Here is a 22,283-nt window from a genome sequence, read left to right on the forward strand (position 1 = left end):
GAGGGGGAGATGCAGTGAGGCATTTCCCTGAGATGCCGTTTCATTTTTGGACCCAGGAACCATTGCCAGGGAGCTGCAGCAAGGCCCCTTTGTCCCAGCAGCTCTGAGCTAGTTTGCGCAAGAACTTGAAGAGTGTGTTTTTGCCGCCATCTATTGTCTGCCATTGGGAAAGCAGACTGCTGGCTGCCCATTTAGCCACTCAGCACCCTCTCCCCTCGACTGAGGGGGGAGATAAAAACAAAGTTGTTGGTGTCCCCCAGTGAAAACCCCATTATGAAAACCTGTGTTTACTGACCTACCATCATTTTAAAGCAGCTCCGTTTGAACTGTAATCAAACCACCAAGTGACCTTTCTGTCCCTCCACCCAGCATCACTGAAAGGGCCTGTTGTTCCTTTGCTTCAATGAAGAAACCTTCTGTTTAGTTAAGCAAGTGTTTTTCCAGTCATGTCTCCTGGTGAGTTACAGAAAGATTATTGTTGGGTCTTGGTTTTTGTTGTTGTTTTTTATTCTTTTAATACCCCCACCTCCGTACCTCCTCAACCGCCCACCTCCCCCGCAGCCCCCTCCACGCATATTTCTTCACTTTTGTTTTTGTTTTTTTTTTGTTTGTTTGTTTTTGTTTTTACAAAGGAGGAGAACATAATGAGCTGAGCAGCTTCATGATCCTGTAAAGGACTCTGGTACTGTTTTGCAGTTCCTGATGTGAGCTGCCTTCTCTTCACCACCACTACCCCCCATCTCCGCCCAGGGTCTGGGAACCTTCCAGAGTCTCTGGGCCTTCCACATGGGAATGAAGCACAGAAGAGCCCCCTGTGAGCCAGGGACGCCAGTCCTGACTGATGTGTTTATATGTGGTGTGCTTTTCTGTGTTACAGTTGTTTGTTGGACTCGGGTTCCCTTATGAGGGCCCAGCTCCCCTGGAGGCCATCGCAAATGGATGTGCTTTTCTGAATCCCAAGTTCAGCCCACCCAAAAGCAGCAAAAACACAGACTTTTTCATTGGCAAGCCAACACTGAGAGAGGTAAGCATCTATCAAAACAATCATTCTACTTTCAACAATATGAATACCAGCTACTTACTGAGTGCTAGGAGGCCATTCAGGTCCCCTAACGTTGGGCTGTTGGTATCATCAACCTCACTGGACATAGTTGGACGGAAGGAGGAGGCGGAGGATGGGCAGGGGCTCAGGGAGGAATGGCCGATGCTGTCTCCTAACTTGGTGGTGGGACAGCCAGGACTTGCATCCAATTCTGTCCCTCTGTGAACTGTGGTGTCTTTCCACTCTGCCTCAGCCCTCTCCTAAGGCACGCAGACATCTCCAGCCTTCTAAGTAACTGAGCTCTGACTTTCTGAATGTTTAGAATTTTTTGAATACAGAAATCAACTGGCTAATGTGTATTTTTGAAGAACCAGCTCCCACAATAGGCTGTGGGGAATAAAGGGTGGGCAGTGGAGTCCTTAACTGTCAACCTTGAGAGACTGAAGTCATGTGCCTGGTATTTTAGGCCACCATCAGGAGGCACCGTTCTGATGCTTGAACTGTTTGCAGAAGCCTTATTTGAATTGCTTTCAGAGATCCTCTTGAAAATCCATAGTGGGTGATGAATCACCACTGAAGGCAGTTGGATTCGATTTGGGGCAATAAACAAGTCATTTAGAGCATGTGAGTTATCAAGCTGGGTGTTTCTGTATCTAGTCAGAAACAGGTGTGTGCAAGAAACCGTAAGATTGATTTTCTTATTATTTCTGTGGCTCTGTGGGCTGCTCACGAGGAGGAAACCTCTATGAGCTAGAGTCCTTGGATTGCCCCTGTCATTTGGGGCTTTTTTTTTTTTTTTTTCAACGTTTATTTATTTTTGGGACAGAGGGAGACAGAGCATGAACGGGGGAGGGGCAGAGAGAGAGGGAGACACAGAATTGGAAACAGGCTCCAGGCTCCGAGCCATTAGCCCAGAGCCCGACGCGGGGCTCGAACTCACGGACCGCAAGATCGTGACCTGGCTGAAGTCGGACGCTTAACCGACTGCGCCACCCAGGCGCCCCATTTGGGGCTTTCTACTGGGGGACGACACAGGTGGAAGCCCATGACATAGATGCAATATAGCAGCACTATTATTTTTTTTTAAGATTTTTAAATTTTTTTATATGTTTACTTATTTTTGAGAGAAGGAAACAGAGCGTGATTGGGAGAGGGGTAGAGAGAGAAGGAGACAAAGAATCAAAAGCAGGATTCAGGCTCTGAGCTGTCAGTACAGAGGTGCAGGGCTTGAACCCACGAACCATGAGATGGTGACCTGAGCCGAAGTCAGACGTTTAACCGACTGAGCCACCCAGGCACCCCAGCAGCGCTGTTATTAAAGCATGCGTTTTTCACTTCTGCTACTTTTAAACCTTTCTGGGTAGATTCTTCTGACACCTCCCCACCACACACACCAAAAAAAAAGAAAGAACATGAAATGCATTTTCCATGCTTATTGTTTTTGATCAGTCTGAGATCTTACCAATTCACCGAGCTGATTATTTTGAGAGTTCTCTTTTCTGACCCTCCCTGTCAGTCAGGGTGACAGTCCCAAAGGGGATGGAGGAAGAGATCCATAGGTTTTTGCGATCTACAGATTATCCTCAAAAAGAACCTGTTGCCCACACAACCTCTGAAAAGGGTTAACTGTGTGTGTGTCGTCTTGCATACTTGCTTTTCCTTCTGCTAATAAAATAAATTTGAATTCTTCACATTGAGGAGTTGTTCCTGTTGGGGAAGTCATTCCTCAGCAATACCTACTGCACACCTGTGTGCCAGGTGTTGTGGGAGGGGCCAGGGCACAGACCAGGAGCGTTCAACCTGGCACTGAAGAGCTGATTCTTGGAAAGATTCGAGAAGATGTTCCGCGGCAGTGAGAACATCTCAATCTAGGAATCTCTGTAACTGACAGAGATGTAACTGACTTCTCTGGAAACTTTGGAGTTTGGGATAGAAAACTTAGGCTGATAACTTCAGCTCAGGTCATGATCTCACGATTCATGGTTTCAAGCCCTGCCTCGGAGTCTGTGCTGACAGCTCAGAGGCTGGAGCCTGCTTCGGATTCATATTTTCACTCTCTCTCTCTCTCTCTCTCCCCCCGCCCTTCCCCTGCTCGTGCTCTCTCTCTCTCTCTCAAAAATAAATAGATGTGAAAAAATTAAAAAAAAAAAAAAGAAAATTTGGGCTGATAAATCATGCCCACATTTTAATTTAAGTGTAAGAAATCTCTGAAGTTCTTCTGCCCACCTTGTAATAATTATTTGTAATTTTGTTTCTTTTTTCCCCTTTTTTGGGGATTAAACATACATAATTTAAAACTTAGCATTTTAACCATTTTAAGTGTACAGTTCACTCGTGTTAAGTATGTTCAAAGTCTTGTGCAGCCATTGCCACCACCTACCTGCAGAACTTACTCATCATTCTAAACAGAAACTGTGTTCATTAAGCACAACTCCCCATTCTCCCCTCCCCACAGTCCCTGGTAACTTCTCTTCTATTTTCTGTCTCTCTAAACTTACAAAGTGAAATCATATAGTATTTGTTCTCTTGTGACTGGCTTGTTTCACTTAGCTTAAGGTTTTTAGAGTTCATAGCATGTGTCAGAATACCATTCCTTTTAGCGGCCAGATGATATTCCATTGTGTAGATATACCACATTTAATTATTTGTCTGTTCATCTGTTAATGAACACTTGGGTTGTTTACACTTTTTGTCTGTTGTGAATAATGCTGCTGCGAACATTTGTGTACAGGTATCTGCCGAGGTTCTTTTAATTCTTTGGGGCATATACCTACAAGTGGAATTGTTGGAATTTACTTTCTGTTTTGAAATAATTTTAGTCTTATGGAAAAGTTTTAAAAATAGTACAGAGTTTGGGTATATCCTTCATCCAGCTTCCCCTAATGGCAACACATTACAAAACTGTGGTAATCAAAGCTAAGACATTAACTAGTGTTACCTAAACTACAAACTCGATTTGGACTTCACCATTTTTTCCACTAATATCCCTTTGCCCTTCTGGGATCCAATCCAGGACCTACCTTGCATTTAATTGCCACGGCTCCTAATCTCTTCCAATCTGGACAATTGTTCAGTAACTTAATTGTCATTCAGTTTTAACACTTTGAAAGAGTACTCGTTGGGCTTTTTGTATACTGTTGCTCACTTTGGATTTGACTGATGTTGTCTCATGGTTAGTTTGAGATGACGCATTTTTGGCAAGAATATCACAGAAGTGATGTGGTCTTCTCAGTGTATCATATCAGGAGGTGTGTGATACCAATATGTCTCATTCCTGATGGTGTTAACCTTGATCTCTTGGTTAAGGTAGGGTCTGCTAGGTGTCTTTACTATAAAGTTGCTTGTTCTCTCTATAATGGAAAAAATATTTTGAAAGTATGCAAATATTCTGGTTTTCTTCAACCTTTTGCCCATTTATTTTTACGATATGTTGGTTGGTCTTGCCTACAACAGTTATTCTGGTGGTTCTGTAGTGATTTTCTTTTTCCCTCATTGTGATTTCTTTTTCCCTCATTGTGATTCTTTTTACTGCTGTTTCTATATATGAGCCTTTGGACAGTGATAAATCAAAAGCATCTTTACGACTATGTTGACAACTGGCACCTTTTTGTTATTGGTGATTCTAAAGATTTTGATGTCTCTTTGCTACAAATGAGTATTTTTTCCTGAAAAAAATTTAGGACACTCAAGCACAATCTGTTTCCCAGTGAATGATGTAATATCACATAGATCAGAGCAGCCAGTATGAAATTATTGAAGAACGAATGTTCATCATTTCCGATCAGTTGTCATCATTTAGTAATTTGCTTTTCATTGAGATCGTGAAGGGCTTTGATTTTTCATGGCTTAAAGAGAATAGGCGTAAGAGCTGCCCCCACCAGGCGCTTGGTCCCTCCCATCCCTTTAGATAATTCCACCAGTACGTAAATGAGACTCGAGTTAGAATGGCTCTCTGGGATCTTCAGCCATTGCTCAGCAAGTGACTTCACACAGATGACTCCATCAGTCCTGGGCTTCTGCAGGAGGGCCGGGATACAGAAGGTCAGTTGACAGATGCTCGTTGTGTCCCCACAGGGTCCATGGTACTAGTTGCTGTATTGGGGAAATTTATCAAGACCCATTTCCTGTTTTCCAGGAGCTCAAATTTTGATATGGAAAGAAACAGCTAAGTCAGTCACTGAGAGGGTGTCGCCTGGGAGTTCTGCCAAGTGGAGAGTGTGCTGGGTTAACTGAAAAGGAGGTGGTGCAGGAACTGTGCTATAAAGACAAAGAAAGAAAGGGGGTTTCACGCTTAAGAGGCATGAATGTTGATGAGCTGCAGGGAAATCCCAAGAAGGTCCCTTTGCTTTATGCAGGAGGGCAGGTTCCATCCGATGTCTGTCTCCTTCTCTGCTAAAGACAGTGCAGAGAGCAGGCTGGGAGCCAGCAACATCACACAGTTTTGGGAGGACTCAGTGAAGTTGACCTCAAGGCCTGGTGGGCCACTCACTCTGCTCTTTCAGCCCACAAAAGCCACAAAATCCCCCTGGCCAAAGCTACTTTTCACAGGGAGAGAGCTATCAAGAGTTATATAGATGTTGAAGGGTCAAAAATCTCTAGAAATTAATTTTTTTTTTTACTCTCCAAATGGAAAAATTTTAACCCAAGTAGACATAATTACAAAGCAATTTTTTGGCTCCCTTGCTAGTCTTTCCAGTTAAGCAAAAATTGATCCGTATAAATCAATCCATATAAATTGCATATATGTCTCTCCTTTGCTTTGAAGAGAAAAAAAGTCTAAGTTTCTAAATGAAAGTTTCATTTTATTTTTGTCTTTTACATTGTATCAATTTTTAAAACCACGATGTACACTCGAGGGAAAAAGTTCCATAACGCCTTAAGTAATGTTGTTGGTTCAAGCCATACTTTCAATGTGATATAAATTGGATTTTTATCTTTATACTGGGAAACACATTAGTAGGTTCTTAATCATTATTTGGACATTTTGTAAACCATTAGAAATTCTCTGGCTTCAGGATTTTTTTCCATAAAGAGAACTCATGTTCTCCTTAGAAATTTAATAGCCGCTCTGAAGTAATGTCTCATATTTAATAAGATTTTCATTACTTTTACAAACTATACTCCAGTAAATTTACTGATTGATGTAGCTCAGATCAGACGGTTCTCAATAAATTAATGGGGAGGAGCATAACATTCAGAGGGGAATAATGAATCACAAAACGCCTTACTCATAAAATTAAGTAACTCTCAATAAATGTAAATGAATAAAATAATAAAGCCTCGGCATTTTGTATTTTCCAAGTGTTTGGAGCAACCTTGCAAAAAAAAAAAAAAAAAAACAGGGACCTTATCAAGGGGAGGGGGCGAGAGACTGCCAATATGTAAATGGCTGCATAGGGACATTGACAGCAACTTTAATTTACCCTGATTCCATTGGAAGAAGTCATCAGTTTGTTCTCCAGGCCACCAAGTGAAATGTTGTGACGTTTTGCTCATCTTCAGGAAAGGTCTAATTCAGGCATAAATTCAGTCCTGAGGTGTTTTTTTTCAGGTTGGCAAGTTGTAAGAGCGGATTAAAAGCCTGGAGCTTACTTTGAGCTTCATTTGGTCTTTGCTTAAGAACCCAATAAATACTTTAAATTTGTCGTCTTCCTTTCTGTCAAAAGCTAATATGTTGTTGAAGGATCTAGATTTGAATTTGCTCTGCTCCTTCCTGGCACTGTGGTCTTGCAGAATTGTAAACCGCTGTAAATCTCAAAATCCTCATTGATACCCCGGAAACCTGGTAAATTATGCAGATGCAGGTGATTAGCACAGTGCCTGGGCCAGCCAGGGGCTTCATTGATAGGTGTTGAATCTAAAATGTGAGCTGAGGGAAAAAAAGAAAAATGGATGCTTCCAGGCCTATGAGGCCACGGTCATCTTGTAGGTTCTATCACTGACTATGTGGCTGAGCAAAAGAAGAGGGTACAGGTCAGAAGAAAGGGGAACGTAACAGGCCAGCAAGGGGCATGATTCTGACAGAGGAGGCAGGAGCAGAGTCTAGGATATCTTCTCTTCAGAATCATGCTTTTCTTGAGAGGATGCCGCTGACGGCTGGGGGCTGAGGCCTGGTGACCTATATTCTGAGTTCCCTGCCCTATAGTGTGGGCACACAAGTGGTGAGGTGGGATACGAAGAATGGCGGCTAGGAGTGAGATGGAGAGAGGCCAGTTAAATCACCCCATCCTCTGAGGATACCAGAGACGGAAGAAAGAAAGAGAACCAGCTTAGCCTCTAAAGCAAGAGCCTCAACCCTACCACACCCAGCACCTGTTTCTACTACAAATATATTATAACATCCACTCTTGTGTCCTGAAACAAAATTAATAAATAATATGCCCTGCCTACTTATGTAATTTCAAAAAAGAATGATTCCATTAACTCTAATATAAAGGAAAATCATTCACAATAAGGAAATACATATTTCAGTCTGTAAGTAGTTAAGAAGTATACCATTCCCAAGAACTATAGTAGAAAACATGTCTCATCCCTCCTTAGAATGAGTAAGTTTGTGTCTGAAAAGAGTAAAACATACAGCTGAACATGATTAGCCCTTTTTGCTTATAAGTGATATTATAAAGGAGAAGCCAAGTTAAAAAGCGTCTATACATACATAAGTATATATGTAATTGCCGTTTATGTGAGAGCTACAAACACAGACTGGTTTTGGGTATGTTGTAATGGAGACTCAGGTAATCTGAGTGACATTGACTTTCCTGCCCTAGTTTTTCCAAAGTTGGTAACAGCTTATTGGTGAAGTTCCAACGAAAACAGAGTACAAACATCCCTTGATTTACATGGTAATTATGTTCCTGGGAAATTCAATCTATATTAAAACTGTGCCAAAGAGTTAGATTCTGTGAACCCACATGAAAGCCAGCGGGGCACATGGAAGCTGTACGGGAAGTGGATGGCCTGCCTTGGGCAGGACTGTAACCCATAGTGAGGCATCATCTACACTCCCTGGACCTCACCCACGGATTCACAGATCAAGGGTAGCACCCCCAGTATTTGTGCAAGCTGAGAATGCTCTCACAAATGTCCAGAAAGCTCCCTTCACCACTGCCTGAAAGGATACAAGAAAAAGGTGGAAGGCAGTTGGAGGGGTAAATTTAGCTGTCAAAGAATGGACTCTTCAAGAACTGAGAATCACCAGCTTTCATACTGGGTTTCTTTGGCCACCTTTGTTCTTAAAATAAAACCTCTGAATTTAGAACTTTGCTGAATCCACATTATCTTTAGAAGTATTGAGGGTCCAGTGTTATGCTAATGATCACTCCTGAAAGCATGTCAAAATTCTCTGTGTTTCTGTAGCCTTATTTCTTTCTGTCGCATTTCATATATACAATTACTTGCCCTCCTATGACTTTAAAGCTTTTGACTGTATTGTAATTTATTTATGCTTACCTGTCCCAATTGGTGTTTTATAACAGATACTAGTTTGATCTAGGTGATTTTCAGGGCTGGGTTGTGACCAAGAGTGAAATGTTCATTATATCTTGGTGTGACTTTGGGGGTTGAAGCCACCTGTACCAACTGCCGTGTTCCCTGGTTTTGACCTTTTTCCAAGTGGGATTCAAGCTGTGGAGCTCTGACAGTTTTGTTGGTCTCCACTTATATGTCCTCAGGAGGTTTTGATCATCACGGAAGGACAAAAATGTCTTGTTACCTATGCAAGCACAATGCCATAAAAAGCATAACACTTCATCTAGCACAGAAGGTGGAAGAAACAAAAAGTATCTGTGAGACTGAGGTGCTCTTTCTTTTCCAGCTGACATCCCAGCATCCGTATGCTGAAGTGTTCATTGGCCGGCCCCATGTTTGGACGGTTGACCTCAGCAATCAGGAGGAAGTGGAAGATGCCGTGAAAGCAATTTTAAGTCAAAAGGTTGTCTCTTTTATTCCATTTTCCCCCATCTGTACTGTGAACTGAAATGTGTGGGCCTCACAGGCCCTCTGGTTGAGTAATTAGAAGTTTTCCTCGCCAGCTTCCCTCTGGGATGAGAAAAGGGCCATGGTGTAGGATGTGGCCGGGGGAGGGTTCATGAGTGCTCTGGCAGACAGGAGCAGAGCTGGTACTCCTGTGTGGATTCTACAGACCCTTTTGGCATGACTGCTGGGTCCCAGATACAGTAGTAGGAGTTTGAATTACACTTGTTTTAGTGCCTAATTGTGTACTTCTCACCGAGATTGGAAAACACAAACCTGCTCCCCTACAAAAAGTAAGAATGATAGGAACTATTAAGGAAATACTGGGAAGTGTTTTTATATAACATTTATTTATTTGGTTTTTTTAACCTACACATCTTTTTGTTTAAGTTTATTTATTTATTTTGAGAGAGAGAAAGAGCACATGTGTATATGCAAGTCAGGGAGGAGCAGAGAGAAAGGGGGAAGGAGAGAGAATCCCAAGCAAGCTCCTTGTTCAGCCCGATGCCGGGTTGGATCTTACCAACCATGAGATCATGACCTGAACTGAAACCAAGAGTCAGAAGCTTAACTGACTGAACCACCCAGGTGCCCCCAATTAAGTACCTACCATATGCAGAGCACCCATGGAGTCCCTATAGGGGACACTCACTTCTGTAGACAATTGAGGCTAGCTCCCTGCCTGTAGAAGCTCACCACCCAGTAGCAATGGGCCAAATTAGCCTCTCCCAACCCCTAGACTGCCTTGGAAGCTCTTCAGGTGCACCCTGCTATCTGGACTCCTCCTTCCAGACACTGCTTACACTCTGTCACAGAGAAGCATATAGACATGGCTGTACTGAAGACAGGCTGGAACGCTTGAGTTGAGGTTCCAGCTCTACCACCTACTTGTAGCATCCCCTAGGGCAGTTACTTAATCTCTGAGCCTTAGTTTCTTCATCTCTAAGTAGGCTTGTATTACCTACTATATAGGTATTGGTAAGGATTCAGTGAAATAATGTAAAGCCCTTAAGCATACCGTCTACCACATAATAAGTGTTTAGTTGACATTACTAAGTCACTATTACTAATACATATATAATCATCTTATTTTTGTACCAACAGTCTGGATTTGCACTAGACTGTCAGCAACATGAGGACAGGAAATCTCTCTCACTGCTGTACTCTGTACCCAGTATAGTGATTTACCCTGTGGATTAAGAGAGAGAGGAATAGGTGTTTGCAGACTATGTTCAGTGCCAAAAATAATATGCAAAAGATCAAGAAGCAGAAGTAGGGGGAAGTTTCAGGAAAATGCAGCTCTAAGTCTTTTAGGATGAGTAGGAATTTGCAAAGCTAAACCGAGAAGTGGACCCAGATGGGCATGGGTCCAAGGCGCAGTGTGAATAAAGGGGAAGAGGTTGAGTGGAGTGTGGCCCCACTGGGCTACCTCAGAATATCTGCCACACATCCATGGCTCCACCACCAGGGAGTCATTCTTGTGGAGATCGATGGTTCTTTCTTTCTTTCTTGAGTCCCTGAGTCCCTCAGAGGATTAGCTTCTTAGGGCTACCATAGGAAAGAACCACATACTTGGTGGCTTTAACAACAGAAATTTATTCTCTCACAGTTCTAGAGGCTAGACATCCAAAATTAAGATGTCAGCAAGGTCATGTTCCCTCCAAACAAAGCCTATAGTGGGGGAGTTCTTCCTTGCCTCTCCCACCTTCTGGTGGCCCCAGGCACTCCTTAACTTGCAGCTATAGCACCTCAATCTGTGTGTGTGTGTGTGTGTGTGTGCGCGCCTGACTTTCCCATTCTTGGACATTGGTCATACTGGACTAAGGCCCACTCTAATTCAGTACGACCTCATCTTGGTTACCTATGCAAAGACCATATTCTCATATATGGTCACGTTTACAGCTCCTGGGAGTTTGGAATTCAGCATTATCTTTCTGAGGGACATAATTCAACCCACAGCACTTGCTTAAGTGCACATGCCCTTGAAGATGAGTAATTTAAAAGCTAATATAAAGACAGAAAATATTGGATCATTGTGTACAAACTTTTTAGGTACTAGATCCCTTTTGTCCACCAAATGGGAATGCCTGATACAAAGCACAGAGAGTGAGGCACACGGAGTTGTACTTGATCATTCCTACTTCACCCCATGGAACCTCTGGTGCTCTACATTTTATAACCCTGATCAATCTTTTTCCATCTTATTCCAAAAACTATTTAAGATCACATAAGGGAAAGAAAAAAAGAGTAATTATAATAGTAGCTCTTATGTAGAGAGAACCTTCTACACATCTAGAATCTATCTATATCTGTATGAGCCTAGTCTCATTTAATCTCACTTAATTCTTGTACAGATGAAAAGATTGAGGTTTAAAAAAAATAACTATGAAAAAAAAATTAACTATGGGCATCTGGGTGGTTCAGTCAAGTTAAGCATCCAACTTCGACTCAGGTCATGATCTCATGGTTGGTGGGTTCAAGCCCCACACTGGGCTCTGTGCTGACAGCTCAGAGCCTGAAGCCTGCTTCAGATTGTGTGTCTCCCTCTCTCTCTGCCCCTCCCCCACTCACACTCTGTCTCTCTCTCTTTCTCTCCCTCTCAAAAATAAATAAACATTAAAAAAGATTTAAAACAATAAAGAAATAAAGAAATTAAGTAATTTATCCCAGATCACATAGCTAGTAAGTAGTAAAACACCTGGTTTGAAACCTAGGTCTTTTTGACTAGTGTGTTAAGATAATATAAAATTTAAAAAGGAGAAGAAACATGGAATGAAGTAAAGGGAAGGATAAGTAAGTAAGTTGAGTAAATAAATATCTTTTAAATGAAGGCTGAAGTCAGTAATGAAATTAATACAAAAACTTAGTGCCACAAAAATCCTTATGCTTGTTAGAAATGGGTCAGAAATTTAGTGCCAAGCTTTCTCGTATTTAATTACAAGACTTTAAATTTCATGACATTCAAAAAGTCAAGGTAGCATGACCCACCTAGAGATGACCCAGATGTTGGAATTTATTCAAAAGCAACTTGGAAGTGCTAAGATAAAGTATTAAAAGATTTGTTAAAAAAGGTGGACAGTATATGTGAGCAGATGGGGAATTTCAGCAGAAAGATGGAAACTTTTTCTCAAAGCCAAAGGAAAAAATGCTAGAACTGAAAAATACATCAGAAATGAACAACTCTTTCAGTGGTCTTATCAGCAGAGGAAACTACCAGTGAACTATTCAATAGACTTATCAATAGAAACTATGCAAATTGAAACAAAAAGGGGGTGGGGTGGGGAGAATGAAATTTAAGAAGAACATATGAAACCTGTAGGACAATTTCAGACAGCCCAGTTTATGTGTAATTGGGATCACAGAAGGAGGAGAGAATGGCCAGAAGAAATACTTGAAAAGATAATGGCTAAGAATTAATGAATGACATCACCCTGCAGACCCTGGGAGCTCTATGAACCCCAAGCAGGATAAATATTAAGAAAAACACTTAAGTATACATCGTTGCCAAACTGCAGAAAACAAAAAGTTAGGGGAAAAAATCCTGAAAGCAGCCAGAGAAAAAATGTGAAAGCAGCCAGAGGAAAATGTATTACATTTAGGGAGATAAAAATATGAAAGACCACCAGTTTCTCATCAGAAGTAATGGAGACCATAAAAAGATCCCTTGGAGGCAGAACGTGTAGGGCCTTTAAAACAGGCCATGACAAGGATTTGAGCTTTATTTTAAGTGTGATGGGAAGTTTTGAGCAGGGGAATGGCATGACCTAGTTGCCATTTGAAATCATCAACAGAAATTGCAGAATATGTCTGATGTAAAATCCTAAAGTTAGTAGATAGAGGAGATCATTAGGACTCAACTCCTGGTCTTCTGGTACCTTCTGAGACCATCTCTCATTGAGTGATGCCAACCCGCGTCTGTCAGGTGGGACCATGGTGGGGTCAGCTGATCTCTGAGAGCATTTCCCAGTAGGAACTGTACTCTGACTTAATGAGTGGGTACTAAAGAGACAGTACATCTCAGAAGAAGGGAGGAAAAAAGGAAGGAGAAGGTGGGAAGTTATTGGGAAGTTTGTAGCAGGAACTACACAGTGCAGCCTGCAGGCATCCATCCTGTGGCCATATGAAAAGCAGTCCTTTTCCCACAAAGCAGGATGGCCAAGAACACTTCCTCTGTTTCTCCACAACTGGCCCTACTTGGGTTTCTCCAGGTAGGGATGTGGACTGAGCATTCCCTTACATTCTATTCCCCAAGGAGGCCTTGACTTGCTGAAGGATTATCATGCAGAAAATTATCACACGCCCCCTACTCAAATCCACACAATAGCTCCCACATCAAAGGCTTAGCAGTGTTCTTTATATCAAAAGCCAGGAGTCTGGAGAACTTTCCCACACAGAGGGCCCTCCCTGTTCCTGTCCACAGCAGGATGGCTAATGGAACTCACTGGGGGGCTGGTTTAAGAATACAATTACCCACTTTTTTTTTTTTTTTTTTTTTTTTTTTTTTTTTTTTTTTTTTTGCTTTGCTTTTCCTGTAGAGGAAAATTATTTGGCTTCATATTATTTAAAATAGTGAATGGGCCACAAAGCAATTAATGAGTCAGCATCCCTTTGGTTAAATTGGGTTAGATTTGTAGGAGGATACAGAAAGAGCCGTTTTTCTGTATTTATTGCATTGAGCCCTTTGAATTAATTCACTTCTATTTCTAATAAATGACCTTTGGAATAAGTTGTAGGAATGGCCCCAGAGTATTCAGCCTGTTTCCCATCACATAATTGGATCTGTTGATGTCATGGCAGATGGCCACTCATGTTTATTTCACTCTAGAAATTCAACTTGTCACCATATAAATGAGCTTGAAATGCCAAGTCTTCTGCTGTAGTTTCTTTCCATTCCTTCTGTGAGCCTTTAAGAGGAGACATAGCTGTAGGCCAGTCATAGAAAGCTTCTAGAACCACTCATAAATTGAGTAAATAAATATCCTTTAAAAGAAAGGGCTATGAAGGGCTATATCTGGGTCAGAGAGGGCAGAGCAAGTGTAAAAGCTTGAGATGAGAAGTGACAGGCTTGCAACATGGAAGTCAGTTTTCTAGGTATTTTGAGCTCTTTTGAGGTGATCTATTAAGGAACAAAATGACCTGTGTTCCTGCAGAATAGCTCTGCCTTGATAGTATAATACTTATGGCTCAGCCTCTTTTACCTCTATCTGGATGGTTGTGGGCAGGAAAGGCTGAGATAAAACCTGTGTGATTTTATGATTGCTGATGTGAAGATATATTATGAAATTAACAGTCATGGTTAAAGAATATTTCACACATAATGTGTGAATCAACACACACACAAAAGGGGAAAAAGTGCCTTGATACCAGCTGTTTGGCTGCCCGTGGAAGGATGTCTTCTCTGTCAACTGTTCCGTTTTACTCAGGCTTCAACTCTTAAGTGTTTTATCCAGTTCTCCACCCTATAAATTTGAGATAAGCAAGTGTAGATAGACCTAAGTGGGAGATAGTGAAGGTGGCCCTCTATCCCGTTGCTGGCAAGTACTGTTGGGTTCTCTGAAGCTGTAACAGACTAGATTGCTAGTGATTTTGTGCCAAGTGAAATTTCCATTTCAGTTGGTGATGTTTGCTGGCTGCCCCCAAAACACAAGCCTTGTAACGTTGGCATATTATACTGTGCAGCAGAGATCAAACCTACATTCTTCCCCTTTCCCAGGTGTCAGTATATTGATCATATTGTCTCCCCACCCCCAGAGAAGCACCTTCTGGGATATCCCAGAATATGGTAAGATGCTCAAATTCATAAGAAGGCAATTGTTAGGAGCAGGGCTTTAATGGTGAAGTTGACAGTGTATAATTCTGGTATATACCATCAAATAAAGCTTAGGCTCCTTAGTATAAAAATCCCTTTGTGGAAGGGTTGCCTGGGTGGCTTAGTCAGTAGAGCATCCAGCCCTTGATTGCAGGTCATGATCTCTCAATGGTGAGATCGAGCCCCACATCAGACTCTGAGCTAGGTGTGGAGCCCTCTTGGGATTTTCTCTCTGTTTCCCTCCACCCCTCCCGCACTTGTTACATGCGTTCTCTCTCCCTCTCCGTCTCTCCCTCTGTCTCTCTCCCTCTCTCCCTCCCTCTCTCTCTCCCTCTCTCTCTCCCTCTCCCTCTCTTGAAAGAAAGAAAGAAAGAAAGAAAGAAAGAAAGAAAAGAAAAAAAGGAAAGAAAAAAAAGAAAATTAAAAGAAAAATCCTTTTGTGGAAATGCAGTGAACCTCTTCCCAGCCTTGTTTCACCAGCCTTCCTGATCCCAAGCTCTACCCACCTGCTGTTCTTCTTGAATGTCTAACCCACTACTTGCTCTACCTGAAATGCCTTCCCCATTTTGGCTTGCTAGAATCATAAATGGCTTTAAAAGCCCAGCATAAGCAGAAGTCTGCTTTGACCTTCTGGCCTCCCAAGACCTATGGCTGAACCCTTGGCGGCACTTAATTACTCTTTCTGCCCCACAAGTTCTTTACGTATGTGCTCACCTCACCTGCTAATGCAGACCAATGCCTTAGTCACCATAATGGGTCCTTAAAGTAACCATCATGTGCTTTTCTTACACCATTGAGCATTCATGTATTCAACAGGTGTTTGCTGAATTCCTACGTGTGCCGCCCAGCTCAACACTGGGGTACAAAGACAGCCCAGCAGCCATGGAGCCTGCCCTGTGGGGCTTTCACTTCTAACAAATGATACGCTCCACCTTTTCTTGAATGCCTACTGTGTTCTAGACCCTGAACTAAGCACTTTACTCTTTTTTTTTTTATTCATATAACCTTCAGCTTAAAAGAGGTAGATTTTTCTTATCACCATTTTACACATGAAGAACCTGAAGCTCAGAGTTGGTAGGTAATTTGGTCAGGGTCCCACAGCTAGTGTGGAGCAGATTGAGGTTGTAAACCCAGGGCTGTTGACATCTAAGTTCATAGTCTTATCCCCTCATGAGGCACCTGAGTGTGAGTGAATCAGGGGAGGATTGGGTAAGTGTCCTAGGTTCTGTGTCCTCCTCTTTCATGATACCATGTTCTGTTTCCACAGATTGAGCCATACATGCCATATGAATTCACATGTGAGGGGATGTTGCAGAGAATCAATGCTTTCATTGAAAAACAGGTAAGGCTCTTCAGATGTTCTTTTGGCCCATGACCCCAGGGAGCTCTCATGAATAGCTAAGAGCTCACCATGTTTCTGTGGTTATTTTCCTGCTTTGGGAGACTCCAGAAGCTGGATAAATGTTTGGTGAAAATTTGAAGCACACACTGTCATGGTCATGCAGGGGACTTAGCCTGTTCTTGGGTTAAGAATGTTTTTTATGATGGTAGAAAGTCATAACGGAAACTTAGGATGGGAGAGACTGGATGATCAAGGTGAAGACCTCCATAACTATCAGACTTGTGCCCAGAATGGGTTCTGAGGGGCATCACAAAGACTTGGGTGATGAGGGAGAGAGAGAAATGGTTTTCTGATTTTGCTAGATCTTCATTTATTACCCTAAAAAAGGCAAGGATTAAAACCAGGGGGTTCTAAGCATTCCCTTAATACATGTTCAAAAATTCCAAATATGTTAGGACTTTTCAGTGGTTTTCAAACATCTTTTAAAACACGACCCCTTTTCAAATGAAACTTTACACAAAACCTAAGTATCTAAAACAGATCAAAGGAGGGCTTCGGTTCTAAAGTAGGGGGAGGGTTCCATGAGTCCCATCACCCCCAACAGAGCTTGCACACTGTGGCTTGTGCTCAGGGCAGTAAAGGCCAAGAGCACCATTGGCATCCTTCTATAAAATCTCAATTCCTTAGTCTTCAAAAGCAGCTCAGAGCTACAAATAGATTCAGAACCCCTGTGGGCAGAGCAGTATGAACTCCTTGACCACATTTCAGAAATGGGGGTCTCCTCTTCAAGGGCAAAGCAGAATGTCTTGGGGCGATAAAGAGATCTTTACACAATAGGGGATGAGGACTGCGCAGGCTAAAATAGAAATGGCTTGTTGAAAGTGTAAGTAGGCATAGACTGGAGGTCCAGGGTGGGTTTCCAAGGAAAGGTTTGAGGTGATGGACTGGATGCTGCTGTTGGAGGGGGAGAGCAGGAGGCACAGGCTCCAGGGTGGCATGTGTGCTGTTCTGGGTGCTTGTTAGTGGCCAGAGGGCATGCTCTGCAGCCCCCACAACTGTTTGATTGTATGACTTGGACACGTTACTCACCTTTCTGGGTCTTAGTTTCCTCTCCTATAGAATAAGGACAATAATAGAATTTGTAGGCACGAAGTGGTTAGAACAGTGCAACTAACTGTTCTAACATGCAACATGCAAACTAGTAATGTTGCTTCCATAATATGGTGCTATATATCCTATCATAGTCTATAATTATATTGTGATACAATATAATGCAATACGATACAACTCATTGGACTTCACCCCAAGAGCTAAGCATCTGAATCATCATCTTATTCAGTCTTTAAATTTTTTTTTAATGTTTATTTGAGAGAGAGCATGAGTGAAAGAGGGGCAGAGAGAGAGAGAGCGAGGAGACACAGAATCCAAAACAGGCTCCAGGCTCCACGCTGTCAGCACAGAGCCCGATGTGGAGCTTGAACCCACAAATGGTGACATCATGACAGGAGCCAAAGTCAGATGCTTAACCAACTGAGCCACTCAAGCACCCCTCATTCAGTCTTTATATAATGCCTCCATTAAGAATGACCACATCAGGAGCACCTGGGTGGCTCAGTCCCTTGAGTGTCTGACTTCAGCTCAGGTCACGATCCCATAGTTTGTGGGTTCAAGCCCCACGTCGGGCTCTGTGATGACAGCTCAGAGCCTGGAGCCTGCTTCAGATTCTGTGTCCCCCTCTCTCTCTGCCCCTTCCCTGCTCACACTCTGTCTCTCTCTCTTTCTCTCCCTCTCAAAAATAAATAAACACTAAAAAAAATTAAAAAAAAAAAAGGAATGACCACATCAGATCCTAAACTGGAAAAGCCATTTACCTACAGATGTCATGGCTGTAGTGTCACGGGCACACCGTCTCATTTAATCCTCGCAATATCCTGGGAGGTGGTAGGAATAACTGCTGTCTGCATAATGGGGACCAAGATCTGCAGTTGTGGGCTCCAAGTTTGTTGCTGGTTTGGTCTGAGCCCAGGCCTGTGGTGGCAGATGCCCTGGAGCTTTTCTTCCCATCTTCTTTTGCCTCACGGAGCCAGCTGCTGGCCCTTCCCGAAGGTGCAGAGAGGAGCAGTGGGTTCTCCCCTGGCAAAGAGTTTTAAGCTATCACAGCTCTTACCACCATTACAGGAACCAAGCTGAGATTTTACTAGAATCCCTGCAGCAGCTTCTGAAACCACTTCCTCCTTTTCTGTCTCCACTTCCTCCCAGGGAAGATGGTTATTCACCACCACGTATAAAAAGACTCTTTATCAAGTTCATTTGGAGGCTTGAAGACCGTTGAAACTCAGCCAGTCCTTAAAAGTTCTCATGTGGGCTGTTCGCTGTAAATCTATTACTAGCTTTCCCTTCACACAGGAAGCTGGTATTCCCTTGCTTCCTTTGGCCTTGCTAAATGCTCCATAATGCAGGAGCACACCTGGTCCATTCACCTCTATGTCCTAAGTGCCCCACCCAGCACACAGTAGGGGCACAGTAACACCCATTGGAAGGAAAGAATAAATGAAAGAGAGCATGTGCACGTGCTTATGCTTTTTATTCCTGTGTCCCAGGAGCTAAGAAGCTCATCTTGGACCTTAGGATTTGGAATACACACTAATACAACTGCTTTCACTCTAGCTCCTTGGCCCAGACTTGTGCAGAGCTCTGCAGTTCGCAGAAATCCAAAGGCTTCTTTTTTGCCTGCTGTTGTTGATGCACCCATCCACTGGGTGAATGGTTGTCAGCTGGAGTTCCCTCTGGACTGTGCTGGGAGGCAGGGAAGATGTCAAGGGACGAATTCCCATCCTCAGGTAGCTTTGGGTCTCACAGAGACGCTGGTCAAGTCCATAGGCAATGCCACCATGTAACTGGGATGCTTAGGGATCACATCACTCAGGGGGAGAAATGGGGAGAGTCTATCCAGAAGCATTTTGCAGGAGAGGAGTCCTGACGGCAAACTGGGGTTGGGGAGGGGCGATGGGTACAGGGAGGACTCTGCAGGTCACTGTGCAAAGGCCTGGGGAATAAAAGAGAAATTGTGGTGAATTATCAGAAGTTTAGCTGTGACTGAAGAGAGGTGAGGTTGGACGGGCTGGAGGAGGAAACACATAGTAAGACGACACTCAGGTTCAGCTGAAGAATGCAGATTTGATTCTGGCACAAGAGGATGAGGGCAGGGGGACTGTCACATTGGTATTTTAGGAAAATCCTTATAGGAATCTTGGTTTGGGGCATTTCCTACTAAACATTCTTTCAGTGCTGCCCACAGTCCCTCAGGAAACCTGTTTCAAGTTCATCCCAAGCCTCTATGGGAGAGTTTTGTTGAAGCCGTAATGTTGCCCCAACTTCAGAGTAGAGATGGGAAGTCAAGACCCCATTGACTCACAGGTTGGGTCTTCTACCTCTGACAAATATCTCCAGGTCTCAGGATTTTAGAGTGTTTGTTATTTCTGCAGCGAGAATATTATCAAAGAGCAGTGAGACTGGAGAGAGGGGTGTTTCTGGTGTGAACAGGAAAGCCTCAAGCTCTGAAGAGGTGCTGGCCGCCCAAGCTTCTGGTCCCTCGAACTGTAGTAGTGCTGCAGCCCTAATTAGGCTGATCTCTGCCTTCAGAGTCTTCTGTGTGATCTGCGAGGGGAACAGGGAAGCTTTTATCTCAGAACCTTTTCAGGGTTGTCCATCATGCTCACACAAGGCAGCAAGAGCCAGAGGAAGCCAATTGACCACAACTGAGAAAGCCCCAGGCTTCAATGTACCGTGAGCAGTTGACAGCTGGAAACCTACCTCATACCCAGCCAACCCTGGGCTCACTCACCCAGTGGGAAAGAGTCCTGACTTGAGGAAAACCACTTGCTTTTTTCTCCTAATGTCCCCCTCTACACACCACCCCTGCTTTACTGGACTGGAAATGTTGATTTGGGTTGCGTGCTCTTCTAAAGCAGATCTCTTCAAGAGGTGCTCTCTCTAGCCGTGGGGGAAAAGCCAGAGGGTGGTGGCAAGGCAAAAATCCCTTGTAATCTAAAACCAAGAGTATTTTTCTTCGCTAACCTGAGCATCCAGGCCTGTTAAGGTTCTCATTACGCATTTCTTGGGAAGGATTTAGGTATTTGCTTCAGGCCAGAGAGTATAGAGCAGGTCAATGTTCAGGTTGATTTCTGAAAACCATGCATTTGTTCCTCAGTCTTGTTTTCTACTTCCTGTAAAGACCCTGTAAATACACAGAATGACTATGCTCATATTAAAGAGCTGTATATTTCATGGGAAAAGCATTCTGAAGATACAGAGGGAAAAATGAGTTAATTTCCAAGAGTCACTGTGAAATCAGCTTCAGCTCCTGGGAAATATGGCTTATCGGGGACCATCTTAAACCTCCCTGGGGAGTGTTCTAGATGCAAAGACAAGCCTGGTAGTGAATCTGAATAGTCCAGGGTAGCAAGGAATGGTGGACAGAGGATGCAGGGAAAGATGAAAAGGAACTAAAGAGGGGAGAGGGTTGCCTTTAATTTGGGGAATGTTTTTTCTTTGGAAAAATGGATGGCTGCTGTTTGCCTAGCCATTCTCCATCTCAGAGAGACTGAGTAATGATTAAGCGCTGGAGCCTGGAGTCTGGCTCTTGCCCCACTCTCTGTAGCCTTGGGCGAGTTCCTAACCTCCCTGTCCTATTGCTGCTTCTGTGCAGTGGGGATAACACTACCTACCCCATAAGGTGGATGGAGGAATCATGTAGGGCTGAGAACAATGCCTGACACAGAGCAGGTTCTCGGACAGCCTCAGCTACTTGCTGCTGCAGAAACCCAGCACCCAACTGAGGTATGCTTTTTAAACAGCTTCATTGACATGTAAGTTACAGATCATAAACTTCTCTGTGAAAGGATACAATTCAGTGATTTTTTAATCACATTGATAGAGGTGTGCACTTACCACCACCATCTAGTTTTACAACATTCCCATCACCCCAAAAAGCTCTTTGCCTCTGTGCCTCTTTGCAGTCAGTCCTCGCCCCAGCTCCCATGACACACTGGTCTGTGTTCTGTCTCTGTAGATTTGCCTTTTCTAGAGACAGCTGGCTTCTTTGACTCATCATAATGTTTGTGAGGTTGATGCAGAGTCATGTAGCAGTGCTTCATTCTTTTATTTATTGCCGAATAGTGTTCCACTGTATGGATACATCACTGTTTATCCATTCACCAGTTGACGGACATGTGTGTTATTTCCTGTGGCTAATGTGAAGAGTGTGGCTATGAACAGTCACATGCATGCGGATGCACATTTTCCTTTCTCCCGGGTAGTGTCTCAATACAAGATAAGTAGAGGATGTGGGACATCTGTGTCTAACTCCTTTAAGAGTGAGCTTGTTGGCTCGTTGATTTGCACGTGTAGAGGTCATCCATGGAGACCAGTCGCTACACTTCAGCATCACACCCACCTCCTGTTGTACCTGTGGAGACACACATCCACGCCCACTGCTAAGAATCAGTCCAGGGACCACCTGTGGACAAAATTGACTCTTTTGAGGACAGCACAGGTCAAGAATGCTGGGTACCAATGGGTAACAGAAGTCTTTAATCCAGTCTTTATTAAACACCGTTTTTGTGCCAGACCCTGTATCTCCCAGCTATAACCTAAATAACAAATATGATCCTTACCTTTCTGACAGCTGGCTGAATTTGGCCCAGACCCCAATTTCAAGGCCTAAAACCTGTCCCTTTCCCTCCCCCCGCCACAAATTCCTGGCCTTAATTCCTCTAGATCCTGCCCCCAGACCTGAATCTGAACCCATCTTCTTGGCTTCACACAGTCAATTTCTACAGAAATCCACTTGGACCTAATGTGTCATGGATGTAGTAATGGTTTGGCCAGGACGGATGGGACTGGAGGGCTTGTGGAGGAGAGCCTATCACAAACAAGGAGAGAGAGGAACAGGCAGCCCCCTCCACTTCATGGGGGAGGGGCAGAGAGGCAGCATTCCATCATCATCTCTAGCTCTTTGGCTGTTTCTGGGAGTCACTTTTTCTCCATGCTCGGACTAAGCCTTCACTGCAAAGGCAGCACCCTTACTTCTTTTCCACAGTAAGTTGTCTTCACTCATT

General features: G+C 43.4%; 1 protein-coding gene across 2 annotated transcripts in view; it reads left to right on the forward strand.

The window, feature by feature from the left end:
* The window catches only part of MGAT5 (alpha-1,6-mannosylglycoprotein 6-beta-N-acetylglucosaminyltransferase), a 341,991-nt gene that overhangs the window by 301,087 nt on the left and 18,621 nt on the right, over positions 1-22,283 (forward strand). For both annotated transcript variants that reach the window (XM_043573265.1, XM_043573264.1), the window contains exons 14-16: positions 878-1,024; positions 8,856-8,972; positions 16,090-16,164. In XM_043573265.1, coding sequence (XP_043429200.1) covers positions 878-1,024; positions 8,856-8,972; positions 16,090-16,164 — 339 coding nt within the window. The remainder of the gene's footprint in view (positions 1-877; positions 1,025-8,855; positions 8,973-16,089; positions 16,165-22,283) is intronic.

Source organism: Prionailurus bengalensis, chromosome C1 (genome assembly GCF_016509475.1).
Source record: "Prionailurus bengalensis isolate Pbe53 chromosome C1, Fcat_Pben_1.1_paternal_pri, whole genome shotgun sequence".
Classification (NCBI taxonomy): Eukaryota; Metazoa; Chordata; class Mammalia; order Carnivora; family Felidae; genus Prionailurus; species Prionailurus bengalensis.